General features: G+C 45.4%; 5 protein-coding genes across 7 annotated transcripts in view; 4 read left to right on the forward strand and 1 right to left on the reverse strand.

The window, feature by feature from the left end:
* Positions 1-653: 653 nt before the first annotated feature.
* LOC117148685 lies at positions 654-1,936 on the forward strand. The gene is made up of 2 exons (XM_033316228.1): positions 654-1,680; positions 1,740-1,936. The coding sequence occupies exons 1-2, from the start codon at positions 654-656 to the stop codon at positions 1,934-1,936; spliced, it is 1,224 nt and encodes a 407-aa protein (XP_033172119.1).
* Positions 1,937-5,179: 3,243 nt separating this feature from the next.
* Positions 5,180-6,885, forward strand: LOC117140352 (cuticle protein 19.8). Its single transcript, XM_033303208.1, has 2 exons — positions 5,180-5,310; positions 5,816-6,885. Exons 1-2 carry the CDS (start codon positions 5,299-5,301, stop codon positions 6,833-6,835), a joined length of 1,032 nt encoding a protein of 343 aa, XP_033159099.1. The 5' UTR covers positions 5,180-5,298; the 3' UTR covers positions 6,836-6,885.
* A 1,027-nt stretch (positions 6,886-7,912) lies between these two features.
* On the forward strand, positions 7,913-10,475 carry LOC117143269 (importin subunit alpha). The gene is made up of 5 exons (XM_033307851.1): positions 7,913-8,150; positions 8,567-8,694; positions 8,765-9,078; positions 9,138-9,708; positions 9,768-10,475. Exons 2-5 carry the CDS (start codon positions 8,632-8,634, stop codon positions 10,386-10,388), a joined length of 1,569 nt encoding a protein of 522 aa, XP_033163742.1. The 5' UTR covers positions 7,913-8,150; positions 8,567-8,631; the 3' UTR covers positions 10,389-10,475.
* Positions 10,476-11,674: 1,199 nt separating this feature from the next.
* LOC117150690 (serine protease inhibitor 42Dd) lies at positions 11,675-15,006 on the forward strand. 3 transcript variants are annotated; one of them, XM_033317701.1, is made up of 4 exons: positions 11,675-11,881; positions 13,641-14,532; positions 14,597-14,744; positions 14,818-14,942. In XM_033317701.1, exons 2-4 carry the CDS (start codon positions 13,663-13,665, stop codon positions 14,940-14,942), a joined length of 1,143 nt encoding a protein of 380 aa, XP_033173592.1. In that variant the 5' UTR covers positions 11,675-11,881; positions 13,641-13,662. The 3 variants fall into 3 exon arrangements, with proteins under 3 accessions (XP_033173592.1, XP_033173591.1, XP_033173593.1); XM_033317700.1 differs by having other exon boundaries at positions 11,676-11,881; positions 13,656-14,532; positions 14,818-15,006; XM_033317702.1 differs by lacking the exon at positions 11,675-11,881 and having other exon boundaries at positions 13,631-14,532.
* Positions 15,007-15,297: 291 nt separating this feature from the next.
* LOC117147518 overlaps positions 15,298-26,927 on the reverse strand; it is a 101,049-nt gene continuing 89,419 nt past the window's right edge. Inside the window, exons 12-20 of the mRNA XM_033314437.1 lie at positions 26,263-26,412; positions 25,399-25,581; positions 25,194-25,332; positions 24,246-24,455; positions 19,662-20,701; positions 19,261-19,393; positions 17,295-17,484; positions 16,730-17,227; positions 15,298-16,430 (exon numbers count right to left, since the gene is read on the reverse strand). Of these exons, the coding sequence (XP_033170328.1) occupies positions 15,913-16,430; positions 16,730-17,227; positions 17,295-17,484; positions 19,261-19,393; positions 19,662-20,701; positions 24,246-24,455; positions 25,194-25,332; positions 25,399-25,581; positions 26,263-26,412 (3,061 nt within the window). The 3' untranslated portion in view covers positions 15,298-15,912. The remainder of the gene's footprint in view (positions 16,431-16,729; positions 17,228-17,294; positions 17,485-19,260; positions 19,394-19,661; positions 20,702-24,245; positions 24,456-25,193; positions 25,333-25,398; positions 25,582-26,262; positions 26,413-26,927) is intronic.

A 26,927-nucleotide genomic window follows, 5' to 3' on the forward strand; every position in this document is an offset into this window, starting at 1 on the left:
TGTATGTTATTGTGGCTTTCATCAGAATTGTGTAACCCCTCCCTTCCCCCGCATCCACCCACTCAAGTTCAGCGCATATTTTGATTTTAGCTTCAACGCCGAATTTTGATGGATTAATGGGGCTGGGCGGCATTTGTTGTCAGTGTCGGCATCTTGGCGTCAAACAAAGGCGTGGTCATAGCTAATGGCCAGGGAAAGAGGGGGTTGGGGGGGCGTGGACGTGGATGACGGCGATTTGCTCCGGGTCGTTTGTCTTATCCGCCGGGCTGCAAGGCTGGCAATTACGTATCCGCCCCGTGTGCGCAGCAATGTGTGCGTACTCCATTCACAGAATGCGGAAAGGTGATTATTCGCTCGGGGTTCTCTAATGTTGATCGATAGGTCAGCACAAATATTAACGCCAAATTTGCCAACAATTCGTATGGAGTTCCTGTTCGCAAAATAAAGGCAAGAATAATGCCATAACTGCAATTTATGGTCGAATAATTAACATTTAAATATTGAAATCCAACACACTGTAAATACAATAAAAATTTATACAAGAAAGACAATATAAACGTTTGTCCAGATACTGTTTAAATGTACTGTATTCATGGTAAGCAGCTTTAATCAATTCATAAACGATTATCAATATCACGATTGCAGCAACAACAATGCTACCCACCTGGCTAACCGCTGAGTATTTGCAGCCCAGACTTAGGGCTTACTGCCAGGATGACTGGCTGCAGGTCCTTAGAATCTGGGCCAAGCCAGCGACGGGGAAAGGAGAGAACTTCGCGGGCGTGATGACCCGCATCTATGTGGACTATCAGCTGGGCGATGGATCGGTTGTGAATAAGACCTACATAGTGAAACAGGCTCTTTCCGCCGACGTTCCCCAGGCGGAGGTCTTCTTCGAGTATGATCTGTACACCCGGGAAATGGACATGTACGAGTTCATACTGCCCAAGTTGAAGGAACTGCTGCAGGAAGCTGGGCTTGACGGAAAGCTAACTGCAGATGCCATCGCCGCGGATCGCGAGTACAACACCATGATTCTGGAGGATTTGGCGCCGTACAAGTTCGTCAATGCGGACCGCGTGAAGCAGCTGGACATGGCACACACCAAGCTGACACTGGATATGCTGGCCAAGTTCCATGCCGCCTCTATAGTCCTGCAGGAGCGCCATCCGAACCTGCTAACCAAGTGCTTCTTCACCCACTTCTTTTCGCGTGACAAGAAGGCGTATTCGGAAGTCTTCGCCGGTTTGTTCAGGGCGTTCCTGAGGTTCATAGATGGCCAGCCGAATCTGAAGGCTGCCTATGGTGACAAACTGCACAAGCTGCGTACCCACATCATGGAGTATGGAGCCCGGGCCTACGATGTGGGCGAAAGTGATTTGAAGACATTGAACCATGGCGATTGCTGGACCACCAACATCATGTTCCAGTACGATGATGCGGGTGAACCTCGTTCAGTCGTAGCCATCGATTTTCAGTTCAGCAACTGCACATCGCCCACCATTGACTTGCACTACTTCTTCACCACTTCTCTGCGGGAAGAGGTCAGGGACAAGGAAACGGAGCTCGTTGAGCATCACTATAAGGCTTTAAAAGCGAACCTGGAGAAGTTCTCCTTTAAGGGTTCCTTTCCCACCCTTCAGGAATATGAGCTTCAATTTGAACGACGCCGTTTCATGAGTAAGTACTATGAAACTAAACAATGCATCGAATTGTTCCTAAGACTTACCATTTTACAGGTCTTTTGGCTCACATGTTTAAGCCTTGCATGATTTATAATGGATCTGAAGAGACCTCAGACTTCTCCAGTCTGTATACGGACAGTCCTGAAGGACTTCGCTACCAGGAGTCGGTTTATGCCAGCGAAGCGGTGATCAGGAGTGCAACCAAACTGCTGGCCATTCTTGATGCCAAGGGTCTTTTGGATCTACAGTAGGCCAAAACTTACATTACTTTAATTGTTTTAAATAAATTAAGATTTTAAGTCGTAAAGGATAATCTGAGTACGGAAGAGGGTATCTGATAGTCAAGGAACTCTATCGACTTTAGTTTTCCCTCTTTTTTTTGTTATATATTCAGTGCAGATAGATAGCAAGTTATTGTTTGTATACCAAATCACTTTTTATAGAGCACTTAAATAGATAAGCTATCAGCAAAAACTTAATTGCTTTAAAATATCACATGTATACTTTCGTTTCGTCATTTTCGCTTCACTTTCGGTGGAAATGATTAAGTACAATGGCCTTTAGTCTGAACTAACTAAAATCTTCATTTCCTTATATGATATTCATTTCATTATATTTAAATATATTTTTATAAATCTAGACCGTGCCTTTGAACTTCTTAAACTTTTAAATTTAATAAGAATTTTTCGAAAATTGTATAAATGTCCGTACTGCACTTATATCTCCGATATCTGATTTCTCTGTAGCTGCCAAAAAGTGCGCCAACTTGGAGCTTAAATACGGGTGGGAAAGCGTTTGCACCTGGACGGGCTTTCCGTGCGAATGGTTTGCTCAATGACCAAGCTTCAGCCTCGCACAAAATGTTTACGTACTCGTATTTGGGTGATTCTTGTGTAAATTGTCTGTGAAAACGGCCATGGAGTGCCTCGGCTCAGACTGAGACTCAGTTCAGATTCAGGTTCAGGTTCGGCTTTTGCATTTGCATTTGTCTGTTTTCAATTCCTTTCCATTTTCCCACTAGCTGTGATTTCGCTTTGCATACGTACATCTTCCGCTTCCTCCGCATCCGGACGCACCCCATCCTGCACAATCCCCTGCCATCCTATGCTATCCTATATCCTTTTTCCCGCACCCACACCCACACACACACCCTTTTTCCGGGCAGCACACACCGATGCTCATTTCGCCAGCGCCAACTAAAAATGCATTTCCTGTCAAGTGTAAAAAGGAAATGATGTGATGCTCTTCGGCTTTAACGTGCAATCAATCATTGCCGTGCCCGTTGCCACCCAAAAGGACTCTCCGTGTCCTTCCACACCCCGCACCCCTTCCACTTCCATGTCCTTTTGCGGCTGCAAAGTCAACGAAGGCGGGTTTATTAAGTCGGGCAAATAGTGTTAAGTATTTGTCAAATGCCAAATGCCAAATGCCACATGCCAGGCGCTCCCTTTTGCCGGGCTTAATGGATACCCTCGCATCCTGGCCAGCCACACACTGGCTTTTAATTGCCACGCCGATAGGCAAGTGATTCTCCTGTCCCTGACCCACCTGGCCCACCTGGCTCACCTGGCATTGAGCTGCAGCTTCCGCCTCCTCAATTAGAGGGTCGTTGCCAGAAGTGTTGACTATTAACCCACCGACAGCCGACGCACCTGTCTAAATTAATTAAAAAGTCGAGTGCAGATAGTGTTCTCAGCGCGCTGCAAAAATGTAATTAATTTAGAGCAATTAAATAAAATGCTATTATGTAAGTAATCAATAAATTTGGTATATTATATTTCTTAGACATATTCTTTAGTTACCTTGTGCCTCAAAGGGATTTATTTATTTATATAAAATCAAGAAATGCAAACGCCTTATTTTTTGAGGTAAATGTATCATATATACAAAAAATGAACTGAAAACGAGGCATAAAAGAATCCACTGAACAACATCGATTTCCCGGTACTTTCTATTCAGCCGGTCTGCCATTTGTACGAGTATATTCCATGCAAACACATGAGTGGGCAGAAAGCGAAGTAAAGGATTCACTCAATGGAAATCCGAGCTCCTTTGAGGCGTGTCCTTAGGCACTTTGGTGTGTTTTTGGGCGACTAAGTCAGGTGGTTTGTATCTCTATATCCAGCGTGTGCCATTCACCGATACCCCAAGACTTTTCAAGTTCAAGTATGTGATATATGCATATATGTTTATATATATATGTTGGATTCCCTGCTGGGACGATAAGTGTGCCCTGTCTGCCCACGCATCTCGATGGCTTGGGGCTACGTGTTTGGACGCTGTAATCGGATGTTTATGGCCCACAGAATGCTCACGGACGCTCCACGCACTTTCAATTTTTTGTGTGTGCCTCCAGAAAGGGGGAGTCATTGAACGGCGATCTCTCGATGGCTCATTGTTCACAGCCATCCGGAGACAATTGTGGCCATAATGGAGCGGCTGGTTCCTTGAAGCCGCTTAATTACAGCGCTCAAATGAGTTGACACATTTTTTCTAAGAAAAGCCTTTTGGGTCAACCTTCGGTTCTTGGTTGTTATTATCAATTAAGACCCATTTTCGGTGACCCAATGCGCATTTGGTTCCTGGTTGGCAACCTTTGATGGTTACCAACTCATTCAATATAAATAAAAGAAAAAAGTGAGTAAAGGTGCCTGCAATTAGTAATCCGATTTGGCAATTTCCAAGCCTCTGTTCCCAAGTGCAAAACTACGTGAAACTGTGCCAATGTCTGTAAGTACGGACACCAAATAAACACCAAATGGAGCAATAATAAATTTTCTAAAAGACAGAAATAACCAAAAAAAAAAAAAACTGAAAATCATGCGCTCAATGAAGCAAACGCCACTGACACACAAAAGCGCCCAAGTCGAAATATAAATATATATATATGTATGTATGTATAGTGGGGGATATTGAGGTGTTGACAAGTCACCTGTATTTTCGTGGGAGGTGGAGAAATAGTTGGCTTTAGGGACAACTTGACAGCAAATTTGGCGCTCCATTGGCGTGCGCATGTCGCCAAGAAAAAGAAAAAAACGAAGTGCGTTGTGCTCCGACAGAGGGCGCTGCAAGGTGGCGAGCTGACAATTGAAAAGTTAATTGAACGGCACTCAAATCGCAATTAATTACCAACTCGCCGACGCTGAGTAGGCCTACAAGGAAGCGCTGAACTTGACATCGACAATGGAGCGGAAAGCCAAAACGAAACTGAAACCGAAACCGAAACTCAATCGGATAGCAGTACCGAAACCGTGGACAAAAAGACAAATTACCCGAAACCAGTTTTGGCCCACAATTGTCAAATTGTCAACCAAGATGCCGAGACACTTTTGTACTTGTTACCGGTTTGCTCTTCGGATTTTTATTTTTATTTTTTTCATTTTTTTCTTTTCTTGAGGGCGCCACTTCTTTTTTTGGGGGGGGACGGCTAATTCTGACGCCCCATATAAAGTGGTGTGCGTCGGGAGTGGTCGACATCATTAAGTCGACGTCTCTGCAAGAGTCGGACGGATATATACAGTCGTCAGTCTGAAAGTCATCGCATCCTGTGCGGCACGTGCCACTTCATCCTCGAGCAAGCCCAGTAGTCCAGTGCAAAGGAAGTGATTCCACAATGGCAGGCAAAGTGAGTTTAATAAAGTGGAACTCTAACCAGCTCGATTTAAAAGGCATTTCAATGGCCAACAAAATGGCGAACTTACAAGGCAATTCCTCAACTCGTGTGTTACTACATCCTTTTTCAAAAAAAAAAAAAAAAATCCAGGCAACATGTATTTTTCTATAAATCCGCAAAAATTTAATATCGATTAAATGTTTAAATTCGGCGTTGGCCAAAAAATAGGAAGCAAATTCAATTTAAGTGCCACTGAATTCATAACTTGTGATTTGCATAATCACGAAAATTAAACCAATCCAATCGGTATTGCTTCGATTATAAATTAATATTGGATTTGAAAAAATGTATAATGTAATTTGATTTTCGTATTGGATTTGCACGTATGAAATCAAACCATAGTTTTTGGCTAAAAGTCGCATCTTTCAGCAAAACTAGTTTAAATTATTAATAAAATGGAGTGAATGAAAAATGTTGAAATAATTTAAATCACTCATTAAACCCTTTTTCCATGCAGCTCCTGACTGTTTTCTCCCTTCTGGCCATCGCCGCATCCTGTCGCGCAGGATTCGCGGCCACCTATGCCGGCTACCATCCCGCCTATGCCACCTACCAGGCGCCGGCTGCCGTCTACCATGCGGCTCCAGTGGCCCAGGCTGCTGTCTACCACCAGGCGGCTCCAGTTTACGCCAAGACCTTTGTGCCAGCTGCTCCTGTATACACCAGATCCTATGCCCTGCCCACTCCTGTTGTCAAGGCGGTGGCTCCTGCTCCTCTCGCTCTGCCCGTCGCTGCGCCGGTGGTGAAGACCCTGGCTGCTGCTCCCGTGGTCGCTGCTCCAGTGGTCAAGACTGTGGCTGCTGCTCCCGCGGTTCTAAAGCAGGTAGAGTTGGAATCCTCTCCGCGCTACGACTTCTCCTACGGCGTCCACGACAGCATCACCGGCGACATCAAGAGCCAGGTGGAGACCCGTGACGGCGGCAATGTGGTGGGATCCTACTCCGTCCTGGATGCCGATGGTTTCAAGCGCACAGTGACCTACACCGCCGACGACATCAACGGATTCAATGCGGTGGTCCAGCGGGAACCGGTTGTGGCTGCCCGCGCAGTGGCTGCTCCAGTGGTTTCCGTCGCTGCTCCTGCTCCAGTTCCCGTTCATGTTTCCTCCGCTCCCGTCGCCTCGCTGCCCGCTCCCATCTACTATCCCCACCAGCAGGTGTTCGCCCCACAGCAGATTCAACAGGTTGCCGAGCAGCAGGGTGAGGTGGTGGAGGCTCCTGCGGCCCAACAGCCCGAGCTGGAACCCACTCCCATTGACTACAACGAGGTTCAGCAGCAGCAGGAACAGCAGCAGCAGGAGCAGCAGCAGACCTATCCCCAGGATCAGCAGTTCCCACCCTACTCGCCAGCCGGTCAATCCTCCCCAGCTCCCGACAGCGATGATTCCGATGTGGTGGAGGCGCGATCTGCCCCGGAGGCCAGCAGCACCACCACCACCGCTGCTCCAGTTACGGAGGAGAACAAGAAGACGGCCTAGATTGGATTATGAACGGAAATATTGTTGAAACTAAAAAGAAAATGAATAAAATACTTCGAGAATACATAAAAAATTGTGTACTAATTCAAATAAGGAAACTAAACTACATTTATTTGTTTGAGCTGATACACTGATAATTCAAAAGCCTAAATGCTGGCGATTTAAATAATTGATTTCCCACATTAATTTATCGGATTACTTCTCAAAGAATCGAAAAACAAACAATTGAAAAAGGGACTAAGTCGATTGGCAGCAATCACAACAAAAAAAAGTTGTTTATTTCTGACAGCCACATATCAACAAAATGAAAAGAGCATTAACCGGAAATATCTGCGCATTTATTGCATTATTACTGATAATCGAGAGATTAAATGGCATTAGTGCAATGATAACATATTTGCAAGCAGAAAAAAGAAACAATCAAATTCTATATTTATAGGTAGACAGATAAAATCTGTACCTTTCATTATCGAATTAAATATTGATTTAGGTGGCTATTTTTGCCTTATTAAATATGGATAGAACTTTACATTTTAATACATATTCGATGAACAAATTAAAAGCAAAGATTGAGCAAAAAAATTAATGGAATTTGTAATTGAAGCTTTTAAACGTATAGCCATAAAAATAAACATTATTATTATTAAATTATTTTAAGATGAAGATTTTCCTTACAAAAGTAAAGTCAAGAAAGTAATGCATAGCAATGTGCGTCATAAACGTTTAAATTAGCCCGCGTGGTGTGCAGATTCAGCCAACTTATATTCAGCTGTTGGCTGAACTTGGCTTGCATGCGCACACGTTCCACGTTCCACAACAACATATTGAAATCCAAAAGCAGCTTCACCACTAGGCAAACGATCGTTAACACGACTGTGGACCCCAGAAATTTTTTACTTATAAAATGTAGTAATATTATGTGGATTATAAAAACGATCATAATTTTTCTCTCCACGCCATAGTCCGAAGTTAACAGCAAGATAACATGCGATATTAGGCACTTATGTTCACACTGGCACCAAATATCGATAACTGACAAAGATCGATAGCCATCTGCGTTTTGTTCGCCACTAAGGCTTGCTTTTCAAATCAAACGGTAAATTCTGGCGGCGCCAAGTAGGCATTGACTCCAATTTCGCATCGATTACGAGACTGTCTACGTTTGTCTACAGTTTCACCAGCTCATTCAGCGTGCTAACACGCTCGACAAATTCTCGTGCTCGCCTTTCGTTAGGGGGCGATCAAAATTTTTGAAAAATTTAGTGAAGTGAATTTCCATCCAAAAAAACCAGCACACGCATACAAAAGGGCAAAGGTAAGTGCGTGTACACTCGTTTGTTCCTTTCTGCGGTTTTCCCCATTGCTTATTATTTGCGTTCATCACTTTGTCCGTCCCTTCCTGTTCTCCTCGCGTTCCCCTCTCTTCCGCGAATCGGCAAATGGCGGATGCTGCAGCTGTTGCCTTGTTGCCAACCAAAGGCGTAGTTCTTAATTCGCAGGGGCTTGAGCGATTGTATCACGATAAAAAAGTGATCTTGTGAATTAGTTGGCTTATGTTGGCTAGTTGGCTTAGCGAGTTGCTGGCCACAAAGAAACCCCCTTTCTTGAACTCATGGCTACGCCCATGTTGCATGCCGAAAGGAACAGGAAAATAAAAGAAAGAGATAAAAAAATCCCAAGCCGCCCTTTATTCTGCTTCTTCTTGACATTAACTCACATTTTCTTTTTCAGTTTTACATATTTCATCGCAGCAGCAACACCTAAACTTTTAAAGGAAAAACAAAAACTCGACAAAAATGAGTAAGGCGGATTCTAACTCACGACAGGGCTCCTACAAGGCCAACAGCATTAACACGCAGGTAATGTACCCAAGATGCTGCGCATCCTCCGCAGAACTGCGTTCGGAGCTAACCTCACTTTTTGCCCTAGGACTCGCGCATGCGCCGCCATGAGGTGACCATCGAGCTGCGCAAGTCCAAGAAGGAGGACCAGATGTTCAAGCGGCGCAACATCAACGACGAGGATCTAACGTCGCCGCTCAAAGAGCTCAATGGCCAGTCGCCGGTGCAGCTGTCCGTGGACGAGATAGTGGCGGCCATGAACAGCGAGGATCAGGAGCGCCAGTTCCTGGGCATGCAGTCTGCCCGCAAGATGCTCAGTCGGGAGCGCAATCCACCCATCGACCTGATGATCGGCCATGGCATTGTGCCCATTTGCATACGCTTCCTGCAGAATACCAACAAGTGAGTAGTGGCTATGGAATGTCGATAAGAGCATTATTGAATCTCCTGATTCGCTACAGCTCAATGCTGCAGTTCGAGGCCGCCTGGGCGCTTACCAACATCGCCTCTGGCACCTCCGACCAAACGCGCTGCGTTATCGAACACAATGCTGTGCCGCATTTCGTGGCTCTGCTCCAGTCCAAGTCCATCAACCTGGCCGAGCAGGCAGTCTGGGCTCTGGGCAACATTGCCGGCGACGGAGCCGCCGCTCGCGACATTGTCATCCACCACAACGTAATTGACGGAATCTTGCCACTGATCAACAATGAGACACCGCTCTCTTTTCTGCGTAACATCGTCTGGCTGATGTCCAACCTGTGCAGGAATAAGAATCCATCGCCGCCATTCGAGCAGGTGAAGCGGCTGTTGCCCGTTCTTTCGCAACTTCTGCTTAGTCAGGACATCCAGGTGCTGGCCGATGCCTGCTGGGCTTTGTCCTACGTCACGGACGACGATAACACCAAGATTCAGGCTGTGGTCGACTCCGACGCAGTGCCGCGCCTGGTCAAACTGCTGCAAATGGATGAGCCGAGCATTATTGTGCCCGCCCTGCGCAGCGTTGGTAACATTGTGACTGGCACAGATCAACAGGTAAGAAAACAAACTATTTTATTCTTTTTTTTATATAACATGCCTGTTTTTTGTATTAGACTGACGTTGTAATTGCATCTGGAGGTTTACCTAGGCTGGGACTTCTTCTACAACACAACAAAAGCAACATTGTGAAGGAGGCTGCCTGGACGGTCAGCAACATCACGGCAGGTAACCAGAAGCAGATCCAGGCTGTGATTCAGGCCGGCATTTTCCAGCAGCTGCGCACCGTGCTGGAGAAGGGTGATTTCAAGGCACAAAAAGAGGCTGCCTGGGCGGTAACAAACACCACGACCTCTGGCACTCCCGAACAGATCGTGGATCTAATTGAGAAGTACAAAATATTGAAGCCTTTTATCGATTTGCTGGACGCAAAGGATCCGCGTACCATCAAGGTGGTGCAGACGGGCCTATCCAATCTGTTTGCCCTGGCGGAGAAACTTGGTGGCACCGAGAACCTATGCTTGATGGTCGAGGAGATGGGCGGTCTAGACAAGCTGGAAACTCTGCAGCAGCACGAGAACGAGGAGGTCTACAAGAAGGCCTACGCCATCATCGACACTTACTTCAGCAACGCCGACGACGAGGCCGAGCAAGAGCTCGCACCTCAGGAGGTCAACGGAGCCCTCGAGTTCAATGCCACCCAGCCCAAGGCTCCCGAGGGTGGCTACACGTTCTAGAGTAATCGCCCACCCCCCCACACATTCCAAACGCCGTTCACACGCCTTACAAACTACACCTCTACTTGAAACCTTCGACCGCGCTTTCACGTTATTTTTTGTCACACGCTATGCCATTGTCAAACATACGCATCAACACATCTTACGAACATTCCCAAACACTTTGGAGGTATGCATGGAAACGCAGGCGAATGCATTTGCTTAAAATCATAATTGGCAAAATCCACTCGCATGAATCCCATTTTAACATACCCGTATTCCTCGCGTTAGACTAGAATTCACAGATTGCAGCATGGATCTTCGTGGCAGTGTTCCTCGTTTACAATGCAACCGCTCGGGCAGCTGCGCTGGCTGGGATCATGGATCATTGTATTCCCAGAATCCGTCTGTACAGGGGGCCCCTTATGTTTGCGTGTGCTCGGCTTTTTATTGGATACGTTTCGAGCTCATTTCGGATATATTTTAGGCTGTTTAGTATTTATTTATGTATACAGGAAACGCTTTTAATCCTCCACCTTCGCGCAAGCATTACAACAACTACTCATTCCCTTCACACTAGTGTCCTCATCCCCGAATCGCATGTTTATATTCACAGTTGTCAATAAATAATGAATTGTTTGAATGATTAATAAGATTTCGTGTGTATTTAAGCTGTATCTGAGCATTGCGAAAATTGGAGCCTATTTTTGGGCCTTGGATTTTCTTTTTGTATATTATTTGAGGAATACTCCGATGCAGGCAATCGAATTTAAAATGTTATCCCTTCTGCGCTGGAATCCGCGATAAAAAGTCATGCAGTCAATTCATGTTTTGTTTTTTTCTTGTGCATTTAAATCGCATTTGTTCCGTAAGCGGATAGCCGGAAGATTAAGAGCTATCTACCGCAGCCACGCCCACTCGAGCAGAGTGGCCCGCAGCGGCGTACAGCGACCCCAAAACCGTTCCAGATTAGATATAATGATTAAACAACCGGCGAGTGAGTAGTAGTCGTCCACTACTGGCACAGAACGCGCCCCACACACAACTCAATCAAGATGAGTCGTGGTAATTGCAGTGGTCCAGGGGCTAAGCTAAACAAGTGGAGCGACGACGTCACATCAACAACCATGTTCCCATCGGATGCAGTGCGTCGGATTCGGCGAATCGTGAGTGGGTATAAACTACATAGTGGCAAACAAATTATAAAAATAGATTAAAAATTCAGCATGGGCCAAGTAGTTGCCGAAAATTCGAACTGAGTTGTGGAAGCATTGGCCGCCATCCGGAGCTTTTGCCCAAGTTGTCGTCACCGATGCTAGCGGGCGGATGGATCGGATCTATGTATCCAATTGGTTCTTTCTCGAGCTATTTCATTATTTCCGAGCACAAGCGTTTAGTCGACATTTGGCCGAAGCTGCGTGCGGGCGTGAATCTCTAAGGGCAACTAATTTATATAATTGCAAGACGATCAACATTTCGCATTTTAAACTTAAATTCTTACTATTTTCACAAAGGTAAAAAATAGAATAGTGCAAGTGATGTGAAACCAATGTGTAGATTCGTAAATTTCCTCGTGTAAATCAATTCGCATTTTCACTGAATTTGTGTCGAAATTTTCACAACTATTGTTGTTGATGATGCCACTTCGAAAACGATTCTGTGATCTCATATGCCCCACTGAAAATCCAGTGGGGATTCACCATATGCCACTTGGTGTGCATTTAAACGTTTACAAAATACAAGAAAAAAAGTCTCCAAAAAATCGAAAGCACTTTTGACAAACTCATGATGCAGTTAATTTCGTTGAATAAAACAAAAAAAAAAAAAAAATTGGCACACCAAAAATAAACAATAAACATCTAGCACTAGAAACAGCGCTACTTTATAGCGAACATGGTGTGGCTATACACAGCAAGAAATTTGCAATTATTATAAAAGGTTAAGGCTTAAATTAATGTGACAAATTATAAATTGCCCTTATGTGAACTTTAAAAATATTCTTTAAACGGTTCTAAAAGAATATTTACTGTAGAATTAACAATTTTCAAATATGAATATTTTTGAGTACAGACTTAAAAATAATAATAGGGAAAAAATTAATTCTGCTCTTTTTTTCAAGTGAATTTTAGAAAACTGAACTACAGTTTTGTAAATTATAAATTTCAAATTGGAATTTGAAATTAAAAAGCTCGTGAAAAAATATTTAAAATGCATTTTAAAGATACTTATGTGTTGAAATCTGAGAAAACAGAATGAGTATGCGTGACATGATTTTCTGCTAGATTTTTCTTTCAGTGTGGGCAGCGTGGCTCTCGCGATTTTGAAGCGGAAAACGGTTTTTCGTTTCGTTCCGTTTTTATTTTCCGATTGGGGTGGGTGGGCGCGTATTTTGTTTGTTGATGTGGCAATTAAGCGCGCAAGTGTGCGCGTCGCCTAGAAATCGGCGTGCAGAGCTGCAGCTTCGGATCGGCAAACTACATAGTACATACATATATAGCGAGTGGGGGCGTTGAAGTGGGCGTGGGAGTGGTAGGGGGCGGGATTGGGGTTGGGGTGTTTGCCATAGAACGGCGGCGGCTGCCGAAATTCGCGTGAAATTAAAAGTTGCCGCAAATATATAGCCGCAGCACTGTCACAAAGTTTTCCGCCTCGGCGTTTCCGCTTTGTTTACTCGCCGAAAATAGTGTCAAGTTTGGCCTAGTGTGCTCCCTTTTTCAGTTGACTTTATTTGTTCAAGGCGGCGCTTCTTTTGTATTCGCGTGGGCCAGGCCAAATGAAATGGAAGACAATTTACATTTTCATTACACTTGTGCACTTCAAGAGCCAAGGTGAATTCAAAATGGGATTCAATGTAGTATCTTTCATTTTATTTAAAGCATCTCATGGCCCTAATAAATTTGGCCAAGTTTACTTACATATATGTATCTGTGTACATACATTGTACATCCTCGTCGCTGGCACATGTGTTTTGCATTATGCCGAAGGGCGCATTTATGCTAAACAATTACTTTTGATAGAATCAATCATGTGGAAGCGATAAATTCACGCCTTTATACTATTAATAAGACTTCATCTGCATACGAAAACTCTGCCCAAGGCTCCTCAGGAGATTCAGATTTCATTAGATTCCGGGAAAAAGTGGGCAAGACAATAATACTCATTCCAAAGTTGAAAGTTAAGTAATTTATCATGTAATATATATGTGTTAGTTTTTTATAGCTTTCTTAAGTAAACCATTTTGCATACAAAGATTTCCTAACTAGAATTTTCTAGGATTTTTTTTTGAAGCCACACAATGAGTGAAGCTGCCAATCCAACACCCTATGACTGCCACATAGGTGCTGGTATTTACCACAGCATAGCAACGAGTTTTTCGGATCAAAATGTGGTGGTTTCACCACTACTGCTGGAAGCCACTCTGTCCCTGCTCTTCCTGGGCTCGGATGGAGCCACCGCCGAGGAGCTGCAGAAACAACTGCGACTGAAGCAACGTTTTCCCAGCAATGCCAAAATGGCCAATTTCTATGCCGCCGAACTGGCCAACATCACAGCAGATGCAGATACCTTCCTGCAGCTGCAGAACCGTTTGATGCTGGGATCTGATTCTGGAGTGGCCGATGATTTCCAGAAGATTGCCCAAACCTATTTCCATGCCACTGCCGAGTGTGTTGATCTGGAGCAAACGGAGAAGCTGCGTCGCCACATCAGCGAACAGATCCTGGCCAGCGTTGGAGGCGGCAATTGGAAGGATATTCACGTGGCAGGTGGTTCGCCATCTAAGACCCTACTCCTTCTGCTGGCGGCCAATCTGCAGAGCAAGTGGTTCCTGCCATTCAGTGCCTACAGAACCGGACTCTATGAGTTCCACAGTGGCAGCCAGGTGAAATCGGTGCCCATGCTCTTCGACGACGACATGTTCGTGAAGTTTGCCGAGCTGAGGGATCTGGATGCCCGTGCCATTGAGCTGCCCTACGAGCACGCCGAGGAGCTGTCCATGCTGCTCATCCTGCCCAATCAGCGTGGTGGCCTGCAGGAACTGGAGAAGCAGCTGCATGACCTGGATTTGGGTGCACTGCAGCAGCGAATGCAGATGGAGGGCGTGCAGGTGCTGCTGCCCAAATTCAGCATCGATTTCGAGTGCAGTCTGCGGCAGCCGATGAAACAGGTACGTAAAATCAATAAATGTATCCTATTTACCAAATTTGATTTTAAAATATGTTATCTTATAGCTTGGCTTTGAGGAGATATTTGCTGCATCCGCGAACTTCAAGCACCTGCATGCATCTGCGAATCTGCCCATTGCCGATGTTCTCCAAAAGCTGCGCATAAATCTGAATGAGTCTGGATCCGGACCAGAGTTGCCAAAGAATGCCACAGGTATTTTATTTATATTCTATTTAAAATCCTCGCAGATAAATATACCCTTTTTGATAAATATAACCTTTTTTAGAATATAAACCCATTGTGATCAGCAATTCCTCCCGCCAGAAATTCTTCCGAGCTGACCATCCATTCTTCTTCGCCATTCGCAGTGAGAATGTGACCTATCTAATGGGTCATGTGGTGGAATTTTAATAATTCCGTTTAAAATTTAGATACACGGAAGGGTTGTGCAATATGTTAACTTATATAAAACTAAGTAAAATAAAACTAATATTTACTAAACAAGTAAATTCGAGTTGTCAGATTGATGCTTCGGTAATAGATTTTTTGTATTTTTTGGAGGACAATATTTAAATATTTATTGGATATATAGTATAGTATAAAATTGTTAAAAAAATCGATCCACAAACTTACCTTGCATTTACTGCTTGTCATTTTGCTCTTTATTTAATATCATTCCATTTCAAAATTCAAACACACACTTTTCATAGATTTTCTAACAAGAGTCTCGAGTTTATTTAAAGATATATCTGTATAATTTGTTTTGTTCCAGAAATAGTCCTGTTATGTTTATTAGTTTTACAATTATTGTATTTTGTATTTAATCTCTGCTTCTTAATAGGGCTTAATTTTGCTTTAATTCTAGGAAACTTTAAATGGAATCAAAAACATGTTCACACCTCATCGTGTTCTCGCTCATTTATTTTTTTTCAATTTCGTTCTCATTGTATTCTCTTCAATAGGCTTTTTGTAAATCTAGCTAAAAAGTTATCTTTAGTTTAAATTCATTCAATTCTTTTTCCATATGCCATATGACGTAAACTTTAAATTGTTTTCTAAATATGAGTCTAGGTTGATTGATGCCTAAATCACTTTGAAGGACAGTAACTTTGAACATTTCATGGATTGATAGAACTGAAGATTGGATGGGCTTATTTGATTAGGAATTGGTAAAACCAGGAGCTAAACTGATTGTTATCCATATTTGGTATCTATATCCGATGCATACTTAGATGAAATATTCACAGAGAGTTTTTACTGTAGTTTAGTTTCGAAATTTGATTTACACATATGTACATCTGTTGATAGAAAAACGAAGCCTCTTAAATGCATCTTAGTGTGGGCATTTGGCCTACAAATGCCTTCCAACTCACGGATATTGCTATTGTTTCTGCTGTCCATCATCACTGGTGGGCGGTGGGGCCACGCCACCTGCGTCGCCAACATCCGCGGCTCCCCTGTTCAGCAAGTAGTCCAGATCGAGGGTGATCCGATCCAGCGTTGCATCATTGCCCCCACTGCAGCCGCTCTGCGTGGGTGTGGGCGTGGCTGGCGTCGTGGTCGCCGTGCTGGTGACAGTCGATGTGGAGACCACCGCTGCCACCATGGTGGGCAGCAGGGGGTCGAACGTTGTGCGGGACGTCGGCTCCAAGATGGTCACTCGCTTCTGCGTCTTCGGCGTCTGGGTGGGCAGCGACATGGTCGGAATCGTCGGAATCGCCGGCATTGTCTGCATCGCCGGCCCACTCAGGTTGCCGCTTATGGTCGGAGGCGGGGCCATGCTCAGGATTAGGGAGCTGGGCACAAAGTCCACGTAGGGATTATGCTGCAGCGGAACATAATGAGAAGTGCTTGTGGCAGTGGGCATTATGGCACTGGTGTGGATGCCAATTATACTGTCTGTGGGTTGAAGAGCAGAGGGGAGAGCAGGGTTGGTAATCAGACACTGGATCGTTAATAATGCATGCCCATTTGGCTATATCCAGCCAGTATGTATATATATATATATTACTTTTGCACTCAAGATAAAATAGGTTACTAAATACTATTAAAATAAAAATGTTTAATTGTGGGAAAATGATTCTAACATTTGTATTTACTTTAAGTTACTCTTTAAAGTGCTCTCAGTTTCTTAATATTCACATCTAATTTGGAGAATTCATTCTATTATTGGACACTTTTTGTCTCTGTGTACTTACCAGCTGCCACGCCCTGCAGTATATCCAGCGTCTCGACGCCCACAAACTCGCCACAGGCTCCTTGGCGAAAGTGCGTCGGTTGCTGATGCAAGGTGCGCCTTCCCAGGCTGCCCGTGAGTCCGCCCATGCCCATGCCCATACCCATGCCCATGCTGTACGCATCGTAGGCAGTTCCGCCGCCCAAAATGGCACAGCACCGGGTGTCCGGCGAGGGGGCCACCGAGAGGGTCTGTCGGTCGCCCAGGAAGGACTCGGCAGTTCCATCTGCGGCGACCTGACAGCGCGGCGCCGTCGAGATGATTGTTAACGGCAGTGGGACACCGGATCCCTGTGCTCCGGACATGTCCAGGCCAACCTTCGATTGCAGGGGCGGAGCACCACCGACCACGCCGGCTGACGAGGCCAAGGATCCGACTGCTGCGGCGGACACGCCTGCATTGGACATTGACAAGGACACGGCGCAGTCGTTCTCCTTCTCCTTGTCGTGGTTGGTGTAGACTGCAGAGGAAGAGGGTTGGGATTAGTTTGGCCGAAGCTGGTTGAGATCCATGGGGCAAGAACCTACAGCTCAGCGGACTATTCACATTCGCCGTCGTCGTGGTGGTGCAGTAGTTCTCGTCCAGGCTGCTCCTGCTCGTATTGAATTTGGCCTGCTTGAGGGAGCTGTTCTGGCTGCTCCCGTTGCTGGAGAGGAAGGGTGGTCCACGCAGCTGGCTCTCGGCCTTGATGACGAAGCAGATGAGGATGGCCGAGCCCTGGAAAGGCGATTGAATCATGGCCGTGATTGTGGGCATGGCATAAACTTCCAGCCCATCTGGGCTGACCCTAATAAAATTGGTTTTGTCAACGGGATGGAATGGGATGGGATGTCGCCTGAATGGAGTCATTAAGTCACGGATGACCCTTCGATTACGGGCAAGGTGGTGGCCCCGTTCGCCGTGAAATCAAACCAAGCGTTTGGGGAATTAAATGCATGACCAAAAGGCGGTCATAAATCGAGGCCAAAGCATATGGCCCATATATGGCTATTATATCCTTTTTTCATGAGCGCAATTTATGGAAGGCATGCTCCAAATTCCAGGACAGGATTTTCGAACAAAATTAATTGCGAATTTGGCGTAAGAGCCTTAAGCTCAATCGACTGAATTGCTCTAATTATATAGATTCGCTTAGGATGCTCCAAAGAGGATATTCAAATACATATTAGAGGGACTAATACACGGAGAAAAGGGATTATAGTCATATGATAATATACCTTTAATAAGAAAAAGAATATGTCTGATCTTAAATTATGCTTTGCAGCTTAACCAATTGCACTATCCAATAAAAGTTTCTCTAGTTGGTTACTTTTGTAATAAATTCCTTAATTTGGATTTAGCGATCTAAGTGGGTTATATATTTTTCTGCGTGTGCCTTGTACGACTTGGCCACTGTTTAAATAATTAAATAGCAAGACAGACGCACCATTGAAAACGCCCACAATCAAAGTGATTTTGGTGCACATTAATGGTCCTGGACCAGCAGGACCATTGAGCACTGAAAGAGGGTTGTAGACATTGTGGTTTTGGATTCAAGGAGGCGGCGGCGGCGGCTCGACCTAATTTGTTTGTGTTTGTGTTTGAATTTGAATGTGCCATGTGCGCATTACGCATACGCCGAGTGGTACATCGGTGCACACACGCGCGCTCACTTGCCGGCTTCCCACATCAAAGTGTGTGCGTGTAATTATGTGATTAGTTTTGCCCGGATACGGCAGGAGGATACACTTCGCCGTGCAGATAATTGTTTATTTAATTGGATTGAGCTGATTGCTGGGCGTGCTGCGCGCAGAGCATAAAACCGGATGGCTAAATGCCATTCCGTTGGCTAGAAAAATGAAATGGTGCCTGCGTCCTCTGACTGATATAAAATTGAAACACAAGGAGATGACGCCACTCAAGTGGCAGGTGGGTAAGTCGAGCGCACTTATTTCATTTGCACAGCAAATCACCGAGAAGTGGAATAAAAAGCAAACAATAACAGATGCTGCCGATGGAAGTGGATGTGCTGGTGGAAACCCCCAAGTCAAGTGTCAAAGCCAAGGGCAGAATAAACACGAAAAAGGCTTCTTTTTCAGCTCTTTGATCAGGCAGTTAATGCAGTCGATGGAGTCCTGGCTGCCACGCCCACTCTCGCTTTCAGCCCATATTCCGGGCTGATTTTGCATGCATAATTTGCACGGCATGGCAGGTGTAAAAATATGCAGGCTTTACACTTTGATAAAATATGCAACTTAAATAAGTCGTCGGAAATAAAAACGAAATGCGATTTGCATAAGCCGGCGCGGCAAGTGAGTGCAAGTGGTCCTAATAGTTGGAGCGGCAAATGGGATTGCTACCGCATCAAACATTCGACCTTAATCCCGTCCAGTGATCTATGTATGTATCGGCGTACGTATGTATATATTGATTGTATGTTGCGCCTAATTGAATTTCAATTGCCGGTCGAACTGACGTGGTCGTAAGTGGATGTAAACGGTTCCCCGCACTCACCAGCAGTATGCACGATATGCCGAACGGATATGCCCACAAAGTATCCGGTGATGAATTAACATAAGCGATAAAGAGCCCGTCGCTGCAGATTTTGGCCAGGAGCAGTCCGCCCGCCCGGTAGAGCAATCCAAATCTGTGAGAATACATTAAATTAGACGGAAGAGGAGATTACACTTTTCAGTCTAACATTGTGGCAGCAATTGTTTCTTTTCCGCTCTTTTATTTGATCGGATTAGACGTGGCGAGACGGGACGAAATGGATGGATAGCAGAAGAAACCGATGGCAAGTACTGGTCGGTCATTAAAATCTAAGTATTTCCCTCGAGTCTTATCTGTCAAGCCCGTTTCCATTTTCCATTTACCATCTACCATTTCGTCCATTCGAGCCTTTCTCGACTTACCGCCTGCTCAAAGCCAGATTGAATTTATCCAACGGATGCGTATGCACATTGCGATTCTTGTGCCACAACCACAAAAGTTTCTTCATTAAAATGGCAAACAGGGCAAAGAAGAGCAGGATGAAGAGCAAATCGATGCAGACGAACAGGATGAAGCTGAGAGACGGCGATGGCGCCGCGGAGGAGTCACCCGGACCGGAAGTTAAAGGCGCAGCTAGCGCGGCAACGGAAGTGGAGGTGGAGCTGGTACTGGTGCTGGTGCTGAAGCTAGAGCTGGAGCTGGAGGTGCCACTCCAAGAGGCACTGAATCCACTGTTACTTGCACTTCCAATGCTTGTGATTGATGACGTTGACGTGGCCACATCATCATCGACCGCCCGACCAGTGGATGATGATGACGATGACGCAGATGATGTCTCTGTTGGCGGGCTGCTCGTTCCATTTCCCATCACTGCCTCCGATTCGAGCAGTAAATTATCGCCGTTGAGCAGCGAGTGGGCTGAATAGAAGGCGCCAGAATCCGAATCCCCGGCCTCGTCTTTGCCCGCGCCAGCTTCCGGGGACGCAGATCCCGTCCGGAGGACCTCAAGCCACCAGTGGCGCGGCCACTGGCCAATGATGCTGCAGATAAGCGGGGCGGCGACGGCGAAGAGCAGCGGTAGCAGCCAACTGATGCCGATGGCGCCACGCATTCCCGCCGTCGAACTGGGCGGCGGGCGTCGCTGGCCGGGATTGCTCGAGCTGGTGGTGGTGGTGATGGTGGTGGAGCCCGCGCTGGCCCCCAAAGGCGACTGAGCCCGGATCTGCGTGATGTTGCTCAAACTATCCAGTTCGCGGTCTCGATCCCGCTCCCTGTCCCGTTCCCGCTCCCGCTCCTGTTCCCGCTTGAGGCGGCGCTTAGTTGGCGTCGCGGGCTTGCTGCCAATTTGCAGATACTTCTTCGGCATCAGCTCCGTGTGGATGGCCAAGGCAATCGCAATCAGCGTGGAGATGCCCAGCAACAACAGCGAGGCCAGCGAGCTGCTAATGATGCCGTGCCAGCTCTGCAAGAGGAACGGAAATTATGAACGGCCGTTAATAAGGAAATGGAGTGCTTTGACGGCTGAGCTGCAACATCGTTATTTTTAATTAAATATAAAAAGTTGTCATCGTGTCGCATCAGCAGCAGCAGCAGCAGGAGCAGCAGCAGCAGCAGCAGCAGCAACAACAGCAGGAGCAACACCCATCCAAAGAAGCCATTTGGTGGGATTTTTTGCAACACCCTAATGGTGACAATTTGGCATAAATTTTTTACTGCACTTTTGCGGACGTCGGTGACTGGACATTGACATTATTACAAAGTTGTAAACAATTTTGGGGAACATCACTTTTTTGTGACCGGCTTTCATAACCAATTAGGAATCTGTGTCCACAGTATATAGCGTAATAAAAGTGCATCTAAAACTGACTTATAGCTATATCTTACGGCAAATTGCTACTAAGCTTCTAAGTACATTATAAAAATAAGCAAATTAAACGTATCTAATTGCATAGCAGCTTTATTCAGGGAATTCTCCCTTAATAATACAACAGTTATCTTTATATCTCGTAGCACAACCAATTAAATCTACAATGAAATACTTAATAAACTTAGTAAACTTAACCAACTCAACCAACTGGCTTTAAGTTACGACTGCTGTGATGGGAACTTATCATCTTTAGTAGCCTTGGAGCCAAATGCGATGAAAACATTTTGTCAACTTTTTAATTTTCAATTTACAATACGAAAGGAAATATGAATATTTCCGCCCCGACAGTTTGCCAGGGAAAATTATGAGTTAAGTGCGCTTAAAAGCTTTCGCCTTTCACATGTCCTGCTTGAGGGCGGGCGTACGGGTCGTATGCGTAATTTATGTTTTCTTATTTATTTATTGTTATTTTTGTTGTTTCCCCTCCCCCCTCTCGGCCCGTTTAACTGTCGCACTGAAACTGTATTTTATTTATGCTCGCAAATATATGCAATAAGTAAAATGAATATTTTAATTGTATTTATTGTGGCATTGCGTGGGCGTGGTCGTGGTGGTCGTGGCCTGATGGTGGCTGCGGTTGACGTCCGACGCCGTTGGCAGCCGCGTCTTCGTTGCTCCTCCTGTGACCCCGGATCCTGCTCCCGCTCCTGCTCCCGCTGCTGCTCCTCCTGCTCCGGCTGCTGTGATCCTGCCGCCGTGACACGTGTTTCAAACCATAAAATTTGCATGTGTGCTACGAGTTCGGCTGTGGTACTTTTTAATAAAGTTGCTCTGGCCGCGTGTGCTCGCAATTAATGTGCAATAATAATAATAACAATAATGACATGTTGTGCGTATGGTCGTGTGTGTGTGTGTTATCAAGACAAAGTTTTCCCCCGGCGCTTTCTGCCAGCCTGAAAATGCCGCGAATTGTGCATTGTGCAACGCATCCCACTGACGTAAGTTGCTCATTAACTTGGCCAAGAGTCCGCATTGTGCTGCGATTCGCAGTGCCAAAGGCCAGCAGCAGTCTATGCCTGGTTTATTTTATTATCCGGACTAACGTGTATGTACGTTGGGGGCCACCAATCCGCATCCGTCCACAAGGAGCTTCTAGCACAAACGTTCATTATTCAAAAATTTCCTCCATTCGAATCCTTTGAGACACAGCCCGTATTGCGTGCGGCAAAAATGTCGATGCAGATAGCGATACATGCTCCTTGCTCCTCCGAATGTGGTGTCCATGCTCGGATTCACAGGCATCCACATCTTTGTGCCTAGCCTTCGTCGTAGCCATCGTTTGTCCTTGCAGCCAGCATTGCGAGGATGCGAATTTTCCCAGGAGCCGCACACGGAGAAAATGTCCTTGTAATTGGTCGCCTCACAAAGATTCTAATGCATCCTGGGGCCAACATCTTGTGCCACAATAATGAAGACCTAATTGTTGTCTCATTTGGATCATTATAATTAATAACTATTTTGGGTGGGAGCACACTTGATACTAACTAACTTAGTTTAGTAATGTTGTTCACTTTAAACTAATCATGAAAAACAGTCAATTTGCTACTTTCCTTTTTTAGAGATTCTACAGAAGATGCTACCTAGTTTTTTTTCCAGTGTGCCTGCTGGCACCACTTCTCTTGCCCAAGCCTTTGCATATTGCGTCCTCGCTTCCTGTGCCATGCTGAATCCTTATCTGCAAGTGTCCGCGCCTTTGTCCTCGTCCTCGTCGTCGTCCACAATGTTTTATTTGTTTTTCATTCGTTTATTGAGCCGTTGCCTCCACGGCGGACCAGTTTATTACTAATTCAAAAATGTTATTTCTTGTTAGAGCTTTGCAGTTGCTTCTCCTTTTTTTTTTGCTCCAGGACCCCCGGGGATTAGGCATCGCCAGTTTATTCGCTTATGCTTTTCCCGTTTTACGTTTATAATTTAGACGGCTTGCGGGCGCTTTGGGGACTTCCACGGATCCGGAACCTTGGCCAATGGGTTGGAGATGGGGTTCGGGATGGGTCTTGGATGGTGGTGGCCTCCATGTATTCCTTCAACGCACTCGGGTTAGCGTCTTTCGCATTAACATTTTCCCACTTCAAACGTCTGAGAGTGTGCGTTTATAAATATTAATTTCGATTCCAGGAGGAGCACCTTCTCCTCCAGGCACCTGACCTCTTGCTCCTCGGCTCTGGAATTGGAGTCGGAGACGGAGTGGTCGTCGTGCATTGTTGACTTTTAATTTCCTTCCCAAGAAGGCGGTGGTTGGGAGGAGGTTGCCAACAGGTTTGGGAATTGTTTTCCATGAATTTTCCGTTTGGCTGCCACGAAAACTAAATGTAAATTATTTGCTTTGTTGTCCACCGAACTCGGAGCAGTTTGGTTTGAGGTACATAATATGGAATGGTAACGACTTGCAGACGACACGCTAATTTGTTTTGATGATGATTACGGATTTTTGCCCTGGCCGTGATTATTATTTGAAAAGTCAGCTGGAAAATGATTGCCACCGCATATAATTACAACTTAAGGGTTTTCCTTCGCTAGTTTAAGCCGCTGGGATTTCGCATCCTTTAAATTGGAGCGGTATGATGGTGGGTGGCATGGATTGTGGACTGTGGGTGTGGCAAACTCGTTTGTGCTTCGATTGCCAGGCGCCGTTTTCCCATTTTCCTTATATCGTGCAACACTCTTTGTTATTACTTTTCCGAGCAACTGGGGCTCTGTATGTTTGGTTTTGGTTTTCGGGTTGCTTTGCTTTCAGCTTGGCTTTCCTCCATTTTACTTGTTTATTTATTTTGGCGTAATTAAATTTCACGCTTTGGTTCCCATTTCGCTTGTTTCCTTACGCCCTTTTTTCATTTCTCCCAGTGTAGCCTTCTCTCAAAGGCTTTGTTTTAAAGGGCCGCAAAACACTGATGTATTCAAATGCACCACAGCTCGCTTTTTCGTGGCCATTTAAATATATAATTGTTATTCTGCATTTAGAATATTTTTACTTCTTTTTTCCATAGGCATTTGGTATAAATAAAAGACGCGGCTCTTACATAGATGGAATTCCAGTTTTTTTCATGCTGTTTAATATTTAATTATAATTGGTGTTACTTACCGCCGGCAGCATTTTCATGAATCCCAGCAAGTAGATGAGCATCACACTGGACGTGGACACGCAGAACTGCATCTTGAGGAACGTGACCGCGCACTTGCGATTGCACCAGATGGGCACCAGGATGAGCAGGGCGGATCCGCACTGGAGGAGGCAGCAGGCGCAGCTGGCTATCACGAAGATGGGGCGCCGGGGCGCGTGGTGGGGCGTGGCCTGGAAATGCAATTGTCGAAAGGCGGAAAACAATTAGCAATTCAAACGAGCAGCGAAACGAAACGAAACGATGGCCAAAGTCGGTCAAAAAAAGCGACCGAATACTAATCCAAACAGGATAGCAGCTACAATGGGCTGAAAAGCTTTAATTCGAAGATTTAGATCTTCCTAGATATATTGCTTTAATTTCCCAACATCATCACAGTACCTATATTTATATTATTTAAATATACAACATAGCTTAAACCTACGCAGCTGAAAAATGGCACCGAAATATGAATGGAAAATCCCCCCAGTTTAAGGACCAAGTGTGTCCACAAATGAAAACTCCTCGGTTATTCAAACCCTGTGCATCCCCGATTTAAAGTATTTCCGCCATGACTGACTGAATACAAGCAGCACAATACAGAATACTGAATTCAGAAGCGGGCACCAGAAAACCCGAGTGCATTTGGAGCAAGTTCATGGCAGCAAAGGCCAAGTTGTTGATTGCGAGCCAGGGAAGCGGAAATGCGGAAATGCTGGGTCTCTGCTGACTGGTGTACAGCACAAAGGGTGAGCCGGCTGCCCAGGTGGAGGCCACTAAATGGCAGGTACTAAAAGTGCCATAAATCAAAGCGGGGCTCTTCCACTTTGGTACACGTGAATCGCATGAATTGGGCAGCTGGATGCCATGGCAATCCATGGCAATCCATGGCATGCCGAATGGCCTTGGCGACCTTGGTGACCCTGGCTTACATTTGGCTGGCGCTTGGTGAGCATCACCACGTAGGTTCCGGACAGCGGGCAGATGCACCTGGTGATGTTCGCCATCAGGTGCTTGGTGATGCACAGATCCGATCGCCACGTCGAGTCGAAGGAGGCCTTGTAGTCGTGGCTGTGCGTAAAGTGGAAGCAATTAAATAAATACTGCGTTATTAACTGGAAAACCAAAAAAACTCACCCACAAACCGCCACCCAGTCGCCTTTCTTCGGCACACTCTCGTGCTGGAAGATTATCTCCACGTGACCCGCCTCGAAGGGCAGGTCCAGTGGCTCCCGGAAGTTGTCGTTGGAGCGATTCGACTGAAACAGCCACGTTTGGATGATCCTGGAGGCTAGCACGTAGTCCGAGTCACGGGGATCGCTGTTAGCAAAGTTAAGATATATATATTAAAAATAAATGTTTATTCTACTTATATTTGCAATTTGAGACTTCTAAAAGTTTATTGAAATCTAAATGAAATTTATACAATCTCAGCTAATCAAATGCAGCATTTGTGCCATCTCTTATGGGCAATAATCAAGATTAGATGGCATTTCCATGTAACTCGAAACACACTTTTGGCCATTTTAGTTCCTTTTTTTCTTCTCATTGTGCTGGCAGCTGCATATTTGCATTTTGTTTACAGTTGGGGAATTACACTGGTAGCTGTGGTATTGTTGCCAGTGTTTTCCAGCTGCTTGTAATACGCTTAAGCCAAGGAGCCATCCTGTCCTCCTGCCATCCTGCCATCCTGCCATCTTGTTGGCACAACCGAAAGGACTACGGAGGCTCGGAGTGACAGCAGTTGGCATTACACATATTTGAGGAGCAGGCAAACATGGCTTACGAATTATACATCGGTGGCCATAAGCCGGGCTTTAGCCAAGACAACTTTCTTGGTCGGAATGCACTAAATCGGGAAATTAAACATGTGCACTGGCACATTCATCTAGCGAGATTGTTTAAACTCGGCAACTTTCTTAAACTTTCGCCAGACTTTTGCAACTAATTAGCGGCCATTGAACGAAGATTCTCGCCAGGATTGCAGCTCCTTTTACTCACCTGCCACGCGTGTAGTACGTTTTGGGTAGGAAACTTTTCAGATTCTTGTACGAGATGACCGAGGCGAATATCGTTGAGTTGGCCATGATGTGCAGCAGACGGCTGGATAGGCCAATGTCCATGTACAGCTGGTCGGAAAACAAATCCTCCCTGAAAACAAAGGGGGAAAAATGCGGAAAAATGGAGGTAAGGAAACTGCATGAGCCGCCGTAAATCAGGAAAATTGTAGCCGCCTGCACTTAAGGCTATTAATTAGCTAAATTAGACACTTGAAAGCCGTGGAGCAGCGCATAAGATGGAAATACCTGTCCTGAAACGACAAGGTCGCCTTGCCTCCCAGTCCTGGAAGTCCTGCTCCACTTTTATGAGCCATTCTTCATGCCGGCAGCTCGCCAGTTTTATGCATTTTTTATTTATGTTTGCTCATAAAATAAATTTTCCATTAGGCGCCCCTCCGGGCAGTGGGAGTGGGTTGGAAATCGCTTTTCCTTCGTCGCATATATTAATCAAGGGGCCGTAAAATGAAGTCTACTGTTTACTCGGGTTGCAAATTTGCATCCACACCCCCAACCCCCCGCTCGTAATTAGAAATTATAGCCCCAGTGGCTCGGTGCGTTTGAAAATCAGACGTGTGTCTGATTTCATTTAAAAGCTCATTTATCTGT

The sequence above is a fragment of the Drosophila mauritiana genome, chromosome 2L (assembly GCF_004382145.1).
Source record: "Drosophila mauritiana strain mau12 chromosome 2L, ASM438214v1, whole genome shotgun sequence".
Classification (NCBI taxonomy): domain Eukaryota; kingdom Metazoa; phylum Arthropoda; class Insecta; order Diptera; family Drosophilidae; genus Drosophila; species Drosophila mauritiana.

What these genes read in the sequence shown, in the direction of transcription:
- LOC117148685 (XM_033316228.1), top strand. Translation starts at nt 654, where the DNA reads ATGCTACCCACCTGGCTAACCGCTGAGTATTTGCAGCCCAGACTTAGG. An exon ending in TGAACGACGCCGTTTCATGA is followed by an intron (nt 1,681 to 1,739) that starts GTAAGTACTATG and finishes ACCATTTTACAG; the next exon opens with GTCTTTTGGCTCACATGTTT.
- LOC117143269 (XM_033307851.1), top strand. Translation starts at nt 8,632, where the DNA reads ATGAGTAAGGCGGATTCTAACTCACGACAGGGCTCCTACAAGGCCAAC. An exon ending in CCAACAGCATTAACACGCAG is followed by an intron (nt 8,695 to 8,764) that starts GTAATGTACCCA and finishes TTTTTGCCCTAG; the next exon opens with GACTCGCGCATGCGCCGCCA. An exon ending in TGACTGGCACAGATCAACAG is followed by an intron (nt 9,709 to 9,767) that starts GTAAGAAAACAA and finishes TTTTTGTATTAG; the next exon opens with ACTGACGTTGTAATTGCATC.
- LOC117150690 (XM_033317700.1), top strand. Translation starts at nt 11,694, where the DNA reads ATGGATCGGATCTATGTATCCAATTGGTTCTTTCTCGAGCTATTTCAT. An exon ending in TTCTTACTATTTTCACAAAG is followed by an intron (nt 11,882 to 13,655) that starts GTAAAAAATAGA and finishes TTTTTTTTGAAG; the next exon opens with CCACACAATGAGTGAAGCTG. An exon ending in TGCGGCAGCCGATGAAACAG is followed by an intron (nt 14,533 to 14,596) that starts GTACGTAAAATC and finishes GTTATCTTATAG; the next exon opens with CTTGGCTTTGAGGAGATATT.